Consider the following 13248-nt stretch of genomic DNA (forward strand, 5'->3'; position numbering starts at 1 on the left):
TTTGCGGGTTTGTAGCTATGAGCTTCTGTAGGCTCCCATGGCAGTACGTTCCAAAGGAAGGAATATTCCTTGGGAAAGTGCTGGTACTACACTTCTGTAATTTCTGACTAATACTATTTCAGGCCCTTGGGTTCCTGTTTTACGACAAATGGTGACAAATTTTTCCTCCTTTGGATTTTCCCAGGCCGTTTGTGCTTTTACACTATCTCTTGTGTGATTTCTAGGTTGAGGAATCCTGTTCAGTCTTCATATAGAAGCTGCTCTGTACTTTGGAGAAGGGCAGAAAGAACAATTAAATTTCAAAGGCTTCAGCTTGGCTTTTTAAGATCAGAACTATACCCATTATTTCAAGACCCACGTGGCCATGGGTTTAGAAGTGAGACCATGATAGTTTTCGTGGAGTTTATTTTGCTGTAGTTAGTTGTCCCGTAGAGCATTAGGTCATGTTTCCATGAACCGGAGTTGTGCATGCTCAAAGCACTGTGCATGTCTCCCAGTTCTTGGGTCCTGCTTCCTCTGCTTGCCAACGTATGCCGAGGATTCAGCGGAGGGGGAAGGCAAGGCTTATAAAGCACGCCTGCCTCTGTAACGCTTCTGAACCTCGGTTATTTTTGTACGCTGAGTTGTCTGTTATAGAAAGCAGGCTGTCCAGTCATGGGGACGTTGCTGTTTCTCTCGCAACACAACTCATGTCTGGCCACGAATCCCTCCCACTCCTCCTGGGCTCCCTTAAGAGCAGAGAAGTTGAGGTTATACAGGCACGAAGGCTGAACTCTCCATGTGTGGAGGTGAAGGAATGGCTGCAGAGATCTGTTTGAAGGGTGATTCATTCCCCAACCTCCCTCCAAGAGAGGGGGGGCTCTTTCTTCTGGCACGACTGTGATTCGCCGCATTGTGTCTGGCTTAGGGTTTAAGGAGTCCACCCAGAAGGCAGCCAGCTCTCCCCCGTGCTGTTGCGTGGCAGCCTTGGAAAGGGAGGTCCATCCCCTGGCTGCCTTGCTGTAACCCGTGCAGCGAGGGGAAGGCTCTGCCTCGGCAGGGGGATGCTCTCCAGGGATGGCCGGGTCGCTGCCCTTCTCAGCTGGGGCTGGCTCTGAGGCTTTAAACACGCTCCACAGAGGTGCCATTTCAATTGAGAATGTCTCGTGTTTGGGGTTTGCTTCTCACCTGGGAGACCCTCACCTGCAACAGGCAGAGTAGGCTCGGTGCTCAAGTTTGAGCTTAGTTGACTCCCGGGAGTTGCTTGGTTGGGAAGAATGAAGGTTTGGAAGCTCTGGCAGTGAGGGCGCTTTGGTGGGGGTCTCTTCTGGAGGGTGAAGGGCTGGCAGGTGCTCCAGCAAGACTCCAGGTGTTAATCGGCTGCTGTGCGCAGCCAGGGGCTCTCTCCTCTTCGGTCTGAGGTGGAAAGCAAAGGTGTGCTCGCTCAGGTTGTGGGACAGCTTGGGAACACTCGGTGTAGACTTGCACGCTCGGGCATAGGCACCGACAGGCTCCAGGCAGAAGAAATGGACTTGCAGGGCTGTGATGGGCAGGTGGGTGTGGGCCGTGCCCCACCGGTCTCGTTCCGACCTATCTTCACAGACCCACAGCAAGTGAGGGCACTGCTGCTCCAACACGGTGAAGTTCTCATCTGCGTCCCATCCTGCCGTGGGCTGTCACTTTGCCTGTTTCTTTTTATCTCCCTCTTCTGCCTGCATGCCCCAGGCAACTTCACTTGTTGGCAACAAGGGATCAGGAGAGACACAACCCTGGTGGCGTGCTTGCAGGAGACTCTGGGCGAGCCGTGACCGAGGTGGGGCCTCCTCAGAGTCACCTGAACGACTCAGATGCAGAATTCCCTGTGACCCGCATGGGATGGTGACCCAAAGGCCACCTGGGCACACTGAAAACATCTCCCTGTAGATAGTGTCACCTTGGGGATAAATCTTTACAAGCCCACCCAGAAATAAGGTGCTTAAGGTGGTGCCCAGGACATCCTCATGCTGTACACATGCAGCTCTCGGGATGCAATAAATATATTGATCTGTGGAACTGCTCACACAGCTAAAAGCTGTGACACTTCTGTTCCCTGTGGCTTCCTCCGTTCCTTGTACTCCCATCAGCAAGGGCGATGAGCAATGTCTGCCTTTTGCTTTGTTCTAGGTGAAGATACGCACACAAGCCTTCATGGAGCCGCTGAAGATGTCAACATTAGGCTGGACAGAAACTCCTTGGCAGTTGGGAAGACCTACATCACGCTGTCAAATCACAGATGTGTGGTCATCCACAACCGGAGTAAAATCATAGCCCACTTCCAGTGGAAGGCTTTTCTTACTCAAGAGGAGGAGGATCAGGAGAAGCTGAGGTTCGTTGGAAAGATTCCTTTCAGTAAGACACACTGCCCAGGGGTGAAACTACCATACGGCCTCAGAGGGATGTTGGTGCTTTTTTGGATGGTGTAGGAGAAATAAAGCATCCACCGCATCCGGGTCTGTGTCCCTGGGCTTCAGGGTAATGGAGCTCGGTGCTTCCCATTCTGGTTCCATCCGTGTTCCAGCTGATGTTTTGGGGAGGAAAGGCTGATTGCAATGACTGCATTTCCTCGGAGAGCAAATTCCCATCTGTGGGAGCCCTAAATCAGTGAGGCCTGGTCCTTGGGCTGGCAGGGGGTCTGTGAGGCTGAGGAAAGTGTCGGCACTCCTTACCTGGGACGGCGTTGAGCAGTAGCACCTAACAGCTGCAGGCAGCGTACCTGCTGTGATATTCACTGCAGTTTCTTCCCCTCCAGCTCTGGTAGGACAGCAACCTCCTTCAGCCTGCTTTTGCAGTAGTGCGCAGGGCAGGGTGCTTTGCTGGCCCTGAACGTTGAGGCCATCCGGCTGTAGGATGCTGAATTGCCTCGCGCTGTCCCGGCTTCCAGCACAACGAGGTATCCCTGCCCCTTCTCCGGGGCTGGGGAGAGTTTGGAGGTGGAGGGTTCTGCGGGGAAGTCAGGGACAGGACTTGGAAGTGCCTTTGGGAGTCAGCACCTGTGTCTTCACGGTGCTGAGAGGTGGGGCAGGCTCTCCAGAGGGTGTCTCTGAAGCTTTGAAATTCCGTTTGGGGCAGCAAGGAAACGCTTCTGGCCCAGGGGGAGGCACTGGAAACGACACTTCAAAGCTGGGGTGATTTAGGGAGTCCTTGTGTGACTTTTCAGAGTTGGACGGCTGTAGGTGTATAGGAGTTAGTCTGAACCCAGAGCTGATCAGGAAACTGCCTTCAACTGGAGCACTTTTTAAGGGCTTCTGAGCAAATAAAGTTCAATGTAATTAGGTCAGAAATGCCTTGAAGGCCAAACCTAGTTTCCCACTGTTCTCTGTTTTTAATTGCACAGTGTGTGACTTTGGTGCAAGCGCAGTGTGCTAAAGGAAAAAATCTCATGACCTTCTCTTAGTACTTCCCTGTGCCATTCTTTTCGCATCTCTCCCCAGCTGCCCGTCTCAGACAGGACCCGGAGTGATCCTCTCTCCCCTCAGAAGCAACCAGCTTTCGCCAGAGTTAACGTGTTTCCCCAATTTTTTTGCAGAGACGCTTGATCTCATGCCAGCCTGTGTTCTTTACTGTGACCAGGGCGCTTTGTTTTTCCTTACTTGCAGTCTTAGGGGTGGTCATGGCTCTGAGGCCACTGTGCTGCTGTCGGAGCAGCTTTTGAGATCTTTTGAGAGCAGAGAGGACTTTGACAATGGGAGGAGGCAGTGCAGCAGCCTGTGCTTTGCTGTCACCCAGAAAGACCTGGCTCGTCACAAGGTCTACCCAGGGGCTTGCTCTGTCTCCCTCCTGCAGGACTTTCTGGGATGTAGTGGTGGAATTCTTGTCCGTTGCTGATGGCTGAGTTGAGGGTTGCTCATGTCGGTGGCTGGAAGCCCTCCTCATGCACAGCGCTGTAGGTCAGCCATGGAGAAACATTTCCCACGACACTCCACTGGGAGCGAGCCAAAGAAAGTATTTTTGGCACCGGTGACAGCATCTGCCCGAGGCTCTGTCTGTGTGCCGCTAGGAACGTCCGTGACTGTGTTTCCTTGCTGATTGTATTGGAATTCAGCTGGGTGGTGACTGCTGTCCTGTTTATAGCGTGTTGCCTCGATTTTCTGTGTACGGAGCCTTCCCCTCACCCCCCTCGAGTAGTCACCTGCTGGTTCTTGGTGGCCAGGGGACTGGAGCGTGAAGGGGGCACAGCAACGTGCCAGCTGGGAAGCAAGTGCTCTGCAGCAGTGCTCCCTCCTCACCTCTCGGTTGTGAGCTTTCAACGCTGCAATGATCGCTGCTACAACTACCAAGTAAGGCAGAGGTGACCTGTGTCAAAGCTCTGTGGAGAAGGCCCAAAAGAGGAAAAAGGTGAAGTGGTTCAAGGCTGGATGTAGGGGTTTGGATTCAGAGGTGCTGGTGCTGACTTCTTTATTGGCTAATGCTGATGCCAAAACGGCACAGAGTAACAGCTCGGAGACTAATTTTGTCTTTAAGCAGCAAAGGTATTTATTTCGTGCAACACTGGGGAGCTACCGATTCGCACCGGACAAACCAGCTCCGAAATTTTCAGTGAAAAGTCGGGTAATTTATACAGTTTTTGTGAGAGGTTACAACATCTTTACATACATATTCATTTGATTTCGACATCTAGTCATTCTATTCATAATAGGTGGGATCTAGGTGGAGTAAACCTTTCAACTTTCTTTGTTCAATGATCTTCTGACTCATGGTTTTCCTTTAACATCCTCAGTGGAACCTTTCCTAATTATTCAGAGTACAGGCCTTTACCTTTTCTAATCATTCAGAGCACATTCCTCTACTTGAACGTGGTCAGTGGGAGGGAATAGGCCCTGCCATCTCTCTCTTACCTCAACACAAAGAGAGCATCACCCAGAGCACAGTACCAAACACATCCTGACGAATCTTTTTAAGACCTTGCTCTGTTTCAATGCCAGGCAAGGCTCTCGGGGCCTCTGGCTTCATGCACCTAAACCCGTTAATTTCACTCAAGTGATGCGATGCCCGAATGCATTAGTTTGCTTTGCAAGTGCTCTGGGATCCTCTGCTGGATGGCAGTGTAGGCAACGGAGCAGCCAGTTCGCTTATCCCTGCCGGTGCAAAAGGGAAGATAAACAAGTGATGCTGGTAACCTGCAGCTGAAGCCCGGCTGCTTCTCCGCTTCCCAGTGAAGCACTGCAGTGGGTGCTCCTTCATCTCCATCCGTCTCCCCCGAGCACCTCTATGGGCGGCAAAGCCATCTGAGGGTGTTGGTGGGGTTGTGCATTAGTCGTGGCAGTAGCTTTGAGCCAGGAGGCTCTCCGGAGGGCTGCTAGCTTTCAAACCCCTCTTCTTAGCTTGTGAGTGTGGCGTAAAAGTGCCTGCCGTGCCAGTGCAGGAGTGATAACCTGATCTGCTTGGGACCCCGTGGCCTGGGGTCAGCCCCTCGCTGAGCTGCTGCTGCTGTTCCTCCCCCAGTGCGTTGCTGCTCCTGCGCTTACATGACAGTCTCTGCAAATATGTTGTTTATTAAATGATCTGCTTGGTTTGTCTCTCCCCACGGCTGCAGGCGCTGTCGCAGGCTGCAGAAGCAGGAGGAGAATGAGAGGTATTCTTTTCTCAAGCAGCGCGCGGTGGACCCCACGCTCCAAGAGCGCCTTGCCCTTCTCTCCCGTGCCTTCCAGAACCAGAGGGCAAAGGTGCAGGAAGACTCTATGCTTTTCTCTGATGATATTTTTGCCATTGAGCCAGTGGTAAGTGATAGCTGAGAACCTCCCTTCCTCCTCCTCCTCTTCCTCCTCTTCCTTCTCCCTGAATGAGGTCGCTTGGCAGATCCCCGCATCAGTGTCTTGATGTGCCTAGAGGGAGACGTGAGGTTTCTAGTAAGGCTGGGAGAGATTGTTGCAAAAAGCATTTCTAAACTGCGAGCTCCGGGCAGGCGTTGAGAGCCTGCCTAAAGCTGAGCTCTGCTGCAAGGGCTGTAAATTAAGGGCACTTCCTAAGTGTCCTGACAGTGTTCCGAGGTATCGATGATTATATATAAGGGCACTCCTTACACGTAGTGTGTGGGGATTAACCATGAGTATTAGTTCACATACTGAAGAATGAAAAGGTCCTCTATGGAAAGGAGGGCAAGTTCAGCCCAAGTTTAATTGCGGCAAGACCAATCCCTTCATATAATCTGGACTTAGACCGTGCCTGAATCTCCCTCCCAGTGTCGTCTGTGAGCCTGCACGCAAGGCTGGCGGGTTTAAACGGACTTTTTTGAGTTCTATTGCACGCTTAGAGAAAAGTTTTTGCTTTTGTATTTATGCAAACAAAACCTCATGTCCTTCAATTAACTAGAGCCCTGATTCTGAATATTTGCATGGTCTGAGATGATGAATGCCTGCTGCCTGAGCAGTGTAAAATCCCTTCTCATCTTGGAGCAAACCCTAGAATAATCTTAGCCTCTTCTTTCTTGTAAAATAGGGGAAACTATTGTTTTGTTATTTATTTTTAAGGAAGGGGATCATGTTCTCTTCTTGGTTGCTCCTATAGCCCGTACAAGGCTGAGAGCCCCCCATGTCAGCACAGCTGCAGTTTCACACCGCCGCAGCTGAGAGCAGTGTGATGTGACCAAGAGCCTGTGTCGGAGCAGCAGGGCTGTAGCAGGGAGTGGGAGCTGATCAGCTGAACATGAAGAGCATCCTGCAGTGTGTCAGCCGGTTTTGGAGCGTGTCCCAGGGCTCCTGCTCCAGTACAGCCGACTATACCTCCATAACGAGCTTAACCTGCTCTTGGGCTCCTGAAGTGCATTAGGGTGAGGTCCAGCAGCCTGGCTGCCCACTGAGTCCTGGTGCTCCGTGTAGCGCTGTACGGAGCCAGAGTGTAGCCTGGCCTCAAGTCTTGAGTGGAAACCTTTCCTAAATGGCTGTGTTGATGTTATAGTTTGCTCTAGGACTGAGCGTAAGTGGGCTACTGCAGGAGCCTCTCCCTTCTGTCCTGTCCAGCATTATCAATCTTCTGATTCCCATTAATTCCATGATCTGTGGAACAATGAGTTTCACATTCAGAGTTTCGCTGGTGTCTGTCTTCCCCCCCGGCATATGGGTGTCTTCACATCAAATGTTAGTATTTTTTCCTCTTTATCAAGTGTAAAATCTAAGAATGCACTGCCGCCGACTTCCACAACCTTCTCCCCGGTGACAGCCCCGTAACTTTTAGCTTGGGCAGGCCCCTTCTGGCAGCGCCGTGTAAATCTGCTGGAGGGGCCCCGCCAGAGCCTGGACATTGCTGCCTCAGACCTTCTGGCCAAAAGCGGCTGCTGCTCTTCCCACCTATCACCCTGGGAGCACCCTATAGAAAGAATCAAACCCTTGGAAGAAGCAGCTGGAGGTTCCCAGAGGTTGGAGGCCGCTGGAGGGACGATAGCCTTGGAAAGGCTCTCTGGGCAGGGTGGCTTTGCAGGGTTTGTGCAGCAGCTTTGCTGTGTAAGCGGGCCGGTAGCTGCCAGGTGTTGCTCTCTGTGGAAGCTGCAGCGGGTTATTTCAGCCTGTATGGGGTTAACTTGTGGATGAAAATAGTAACAAAAAAGGAGGCAGTGATTTTGGAATTAGCATGTGAGCATGAACATTCTGAGCAGCCATCCAAGCCTGTGGGAGACAAGCTGTTGTGTAAGTCTGGCTTTCTGAGCGTGTCTCCGATTTGATTTATCGGAGATGTCGGCTGTATTTCTGTCACAGGTGTGCTGGCCTTGGAGTTCATCGAATCCCAAAGTCAGCTAAACTCACTCAGCTGGAAAAGCGCGCTGTTGTTAGCAGATACATATTCACCAGGCCAACGGTTCTTTTTAATTTTCTTCCTTTCCTGCTTAGCTTCGTTTTTGCTTATGAATTGTGTTACGCTTGCTTCCGTTAACGGGAGATGTATTGCCTCTGTCAGCCTCTGAGTAATAACCAAACTGCCCCGAAGCGTCCACAAGGCCAATATATCTGATGGCGGCACATAAAATAGACCAGTGAGTACCACTGACTTGTGATCCAGCAGAAACGAGCAGCAAAAGAGTACTTTGTTAGATAGTTGACCTGAAAGACTGATACTGCTGCCTTAGGCTGCCAGAAGCTTGTTTTCTGGCCCCAGTGGAAGGAGAGATTTGGTTTGAAGGCTCAGGATGTGCTCTCCTTCCCCGCTTGGTGCCCCTCTAAGATGAAGACCTCAAGCATCGTCACTACTCTCAGCATTTCATTAACGTCCTTCCTCAGCACAGCAGCAGCGATGGTTTGTGTGGCGGGTGGTGCTGGTAAGCCTGGCAAGGCACAGTTTGTCACGCAGGAGCCGAGCGAGGGCTGTCAGCAGCTCTCTGGGCAGAGGACCCCAGCAGCTGGAGGATCTAAGGGCACCACCGGGCAGCTCAGCCCACGCAGCGCCCTTTAAGGAGGAGCGCAGAACGCCGGTGAGCCGGGGTGTGTGTTCAGCTACAGCTGTCAGGCTGGAAGCAAATGCAAGCAGCTGCCTAATGCACACCCCACCCCCCGCCCCCCCAGGGACTGCCTGCCCAGGGTGAGACCACTGAATTCAGTCTGTTAAACATACAGCGAGCAGCTGGGTGAGGAGCGCTGGTGAGTTATTAGACTCTAATTAGCCAAGCCAGGGAAATCCGTCATCTGAGTGTTTCTTCTCAGTGGCTTGGCTTAGGCAAGCTCCAGGTGTCGTAGCAGAGCTTATGTTGTTTGGAGCAGCACCCCAAAGGCTTTTATTCCTATAAATTCAAGATTACTCTCTGGACGCTTTTGAGTCCGTGCAGCATCCCAGCAGGACCCGAGGGATCTGCTGTCTCGTACGCTGACTGTGGGTTGCAGGCTGGTGTCCCCAGTTTGCTTCCTCAAGCGAGTGTGTTATCGTATAGTAATGCTTCATCTTCCTCCAGTTGCTCGCTGGGTAGAAACACAAAGTCCATTTGATCTGGCAAAGTGTTTTCTCTAGGTTTTGAGAAAAATCCAGGTGACTTTATTGTTTCTTCTGTGTTCTTACGCTTGGTTTGTTGGAGTTGGAAACAGTTCTTTCTACCTGTTCTTCCCTCTGAGCAGGCTGTGCATTAGGGAATCATTGTAGGTGCAGCCCAGTAACTCAGCATGTCATAGCTCTTTAATTTTTGTGGGGGCTGGCCTCTGAGCTCTATGTGCTAAGTTGATGGGAAGTATTATAGTTGTTTAATATTTATGCTGCGGCAGTGCTGGAGGCTCCAGTCAGTTCAAGATTCTTCTGGACAAAGTACGGAGAATACCCAGCAGCAAGCAGAATCAAGCTTTGTGCATAGAAAAATAACTGTTCTTTTTGTGGTCTTCCTTATTTTTTTCATTGCTTTAAAATATTATTACGGTTGTCAGAGACGCATATATTTATGCCAACAAATGGATGAGGAAGCATTTGTAGTGCTGGGGACGGAGGGGAATGTCAGTGGTGCCTTTGTTGAAACCGGTCGCAAGAAGCAAGAGCCTTTAGAAGCCAGGGATGTCTCTGAAAACACATGACGAGGCTCCCTGGGACTGAGCACCAGTGCCAGGACTCTGAGAGAGGGGGAGAGAATGAAGACCCTGAGGAAGCAGCGGTTGCGCACACACTGGTACCATGGGCCGGACTTAAATCCCGGAGCAAGAGCCTGGCAAGGAAAAGAGCTTGCTGGTTGCAGTAGGTGTGGAGCTGTAAGCAAATGCCATCTCTTCTTGTTTGAGCCTGTGTTCAGGGAAACAGGGATGTACGCACCTTGCAGAGAGAACCGGGCTGCATGTGACTCTCAGCTCCCTTCTCAGGTCATCCATCAGCTGGAGGAGCCTGCAAGCTGGCTCAGTGCTGGCGGCACAGGGCAGGAGGAACCTGGTCTTCACTGCTCCCCAGGCAGGAGGGCTTGTTCTACTTGGTGCCGAGTGCCCTGACTCACCAGAATCCATTAAAGAGTTACATGCACGTACAGGTTGAGGGTATAAGAGGCAGCACGTTTGTAACGAAGAGTGGAAAAATCCCTTTGACTTGCTGACTCTCTTCTGATCTGGGTAAAACATTCCCATGGCCATAGGGAGACAGGGATGCAAGGGAAGGGTTGGAGGAAAAAGGTGCCTTGTGCTTAGATCAGCTGGTACTTCTGAAGAAATGCTTGATTTGCTGAAGCCAGCCAGTTGGGTTCCTTTATTAGAACCCTAATTAAGGAAAAAAAAAAGCCTTTACCAGGTGCTAGTAAAGGTAAGGGACTGACATTTTTTGCAGCTGCTTCCAAAGTCTTACAAACCTGGATAAGTGCTGTTTGCTTCTTGCTCTTCATTGATGCTCTAAATAAAGGCTTACAGGGCTGTGGTTGCAAACAAGAAATGTAGTGTTTGAGGATAAATGGTTTGTTGTCTGCTTCTGTTTTAGGAGGGAGATGTCTGGCCAAATTCTTCAATTGAAGTTAAGGTGATCTTCAAACCCCGAGAAGCCCGAGTCTATCAACAAACAGTCTACTGCGACATCTCAGGTACGGCTCCTTTCTCCTCCTCCTGCCACCCACCGCAAAGGCAGGGCACAAATACTCTTCCAGCCCACTTGGTCCCCGTGGACTTGCTAGGAAGGGCAGCGCCAGCACCTTCCTGCTGTCCCTGTGGCTTCCAGCTGGTCTGTGCAGAGCCAGGGCTTGGGATGCCTGGCTCTGACCACTGATGGCTCTAGAGCAGCCAAAGCAGCGAGGGGATAAGCTTTCCTACCAGGCATTTGCTCTGCTGCAAGGTGTTTGTAAAGGCCAGAGAGCTGCGCCGCAGAAGAGCTTTGGTGGAGGAGCACTAAGCCCCTGTAGACCTGCAAGATGAGCCTTGGATCCATGGATGCACTGCCAGGCTCCTGAGGCGGTAGGAGCTGAGTGAAACGTGCTCCCTGCCCCTGGGTCACCTCCCGCTCTCCAGGCGCTGCCAGACCGTAGGTGGCTGAGCCCCGCTGAGCGCAGGGTGTCTGTGAAAGTACCAGGCGTGTGCCGCTCTCCCTGCGTGGGACCGGTCACCTCGTGGCTCGAAGTCCGTGCTGCATCTGCGTAGTGTTGTACAGGGCTCGCTGCCCTCAGCAGGGTGAGCTCCCTGCCCAGGAAGCACGGGGCGAGCAGTCTGCTAGACAAGCTTTATGCTCCTCCTGGCTGACAGAAGTGCTGTCACGTCTTTTGCTGGCAGCGGTTATCACTGACCCACCCAGTTACGCTGCCTTTGCCCTTACAGAGGTGATGGCTTTGCTGTGCTGGCACGGGGCAGGGAATGCTTGCAGCAAGCTCCGTGGTTCAGGTTACCTTGTCCTTCCTCTCCGTCCGTGTGGTGCTGCTTGAGGTGGTTTTCAAGAGCAGGAGGTCCCTGTCAGGTTTCCATCCAGAGAAATGATTTTCCCCATCTCAGAGGAAGGAGGTGCGAGGCCCGTGGTCCCCAGCAGCCAGGCTCCCATTCTGGAGGGTGCTGAGATCACTAACCCAGCTGCTTTGATCCCTTCCTTACTGCTCCAAGCTGGCGGATGCAAAGGCCAGGAAACAGCTTTTTATTGATACGGTAACTGCGCAGGGTTCCGCAGGCTGCTGGGGTGCGGCTGTCAGCCGGCTGCTGGGCCGTGCTTGGGCTCTTCTTTCTCAGCTCCTGTGCGGTCGTCTCTGATGGCAGCGATACAGACAGCAGGTTTTTATCTTTGGTTCTGTTTTGTGAGCTTTGTGCCTTCACTGAACGGCTTTCAAAGCTTGTCTAAGTGCATGGGAAGGAATTCCGAAATCGTCTTTTATGCGCAGCATATCTTCTTCAGGGTGCAAAGTGATTGCTAAGTTATAAAGCAGCCCAAGGACTCGGTTAGAAATGAGAAGCCAGCCCCAAAGTATATCTCCTGAGGGAAGAGAGGGGTCCTGTATCTTCTCGCGGAGCATCTAGTGCTGGTGCCACCCATCCCGGAGTCAGGGACTGGCTCCGAGGCTGCCTGGAAAATCCAGGCGAACAGAAGGAATTCCGTACTGACATGGCGATCTCTCCCCAGGCCGTGAGACCAGGCTGCCCCTGCGCATCAAAGGGAGCGGCATAGGGCCCCAGCTGCGCTTCAGCTTTGACCAGCTGGACATCGGGAAGGTTTCTGTTGGATCAGCCCAGAGCTATGAGGTGAGCAGTGGGGTTTTCCGGGGTTGGGGTGGATCCTGATGGCTCCTGGGGCAGCGGTGAGCTTTGTGGGCCTGTGGGATTTCTGGCAACGCCGGCAGTTGTGAGCACGGAATATTTGACGTGAGTGAAATGTGGGAGGTTTTGTGGAATCTGGATAGTTTTGATGGGGTCTGAAGGGTGTGTCTGTTGTTCCCAAAGCCCCAGTCGCTGCTTTTTGGCAACCTCCCTTTGAGACCAGCTGGGAGGCTTCGTGCGGAAAAACCAGCCCTTGACACATGAAAGCAACACCGGGTCAAAAAGGTCGGGATCCAGAGGCTTTTGTTTCAGCCCTAGAGTCACTGCACCTTTGTACCCTGGCGGTTAAAAAGCAGCTGGAACAAACGTGTTGTGTTCCAACTCGAGTCCGTTGCAAACACCTTTCAGTGAAGTGCATCCTGCTGGTCCCTGGCGCCGGAGGGAAGCCGGGCAGCCTCCCCGCGCAGAGCTGCCCGCGCAGGCACCGGGAGCGCTGTCCCTGCTGAGCAGCCTCCTGCCACCCTTCAGACCTGGTGCCCCTCTGGCTCTATGAACAGAGCAGAGCAGTTCTGGAAATGAAGCAGAGGAGCTTTCCCTCCCCCCACCCATGGTGGCAAGTTTTCTGTCAAAAAAAAAAAAAAAAAACCCACAAAAAAAACCCCACCCAAACCCCCCCAAAAAAAACCCAAAAAACAAACCCCCCAACCCCCAAAAATCTAACCCCCCCAAAAAAATACAGCAACTGAAAGAGGTAGAAAATGAGGCAATACGTCGTGCCAGACACTTTCAAAAGCTTGACTGTGGCAGGGAAGGACATGTTAAGGGGTTTTCTTTCCAAAATATTGTGCGCTCTATGCTAATGCTGATACTTTATGGAGGAGTCTATTTATATAAATTATTTTTTTTTCATTACTTGAGAAAATGTGAATAAGTAGATGATACTGTAGGTGCTGTATGGAGCAGCCAGACTGGAGGTAAACCTCAGCATAGGATCCCTAAGTGCAATTTGTAACTAAGGTGTAAAACACATGAGCAGTTTTCCAGTTACCAGTGCAGAGTTGGAATAGGTGAATGTTTTCAACAGCAGCTGCAAAACTGGAAAATAAGGGCTGTATGTCTGCTTCTGTCTCAG

At 51.8% G+C, this 13248-nt stretch overlaps 1 protein-coding gene across 1 annotated transcript in view; it reads left to right on the forward strand.

The window, feature by feature from the left end:
• Nucleotides 1-13248, forward strand: part of LOC308057288 (hydrocephalus-inducing protein homolog) — a 100774-nt gene that overhangs the window by 20798 nt on the left and 66728 nt on the right. Inside the window, exons 7-10 of the mRNA XM_080411431.1 lie at nt 2143-2344; nt 5552-5735; nt 10372-10471; nt 11983-12101. Coding sequence (XP_080267557.1) covers nt 2143-2344; nt 5552-5735; nt 10372-10471; nt 11983-12101 — 605 coding nt within the window. The remainder of the gene's footprint in view (nt 1-2142; nt 2345-5551; nt 5736-10371; nt 10472-11982; nt 12102-13248) is intronic.

Source organism: Falco punctatus (genome assembly GCF_963210335.1).
Source record: "Falco punctatus genome assembly, contig: scaffold_76, whole genome shotgun sequence".
Taxonomy (NCBI): domain Eukaryota; kingdom Metazoa; phylum Chordata; class Aves; order Falconiformes; family Falconidae; genus Falco; species Falco punctatus.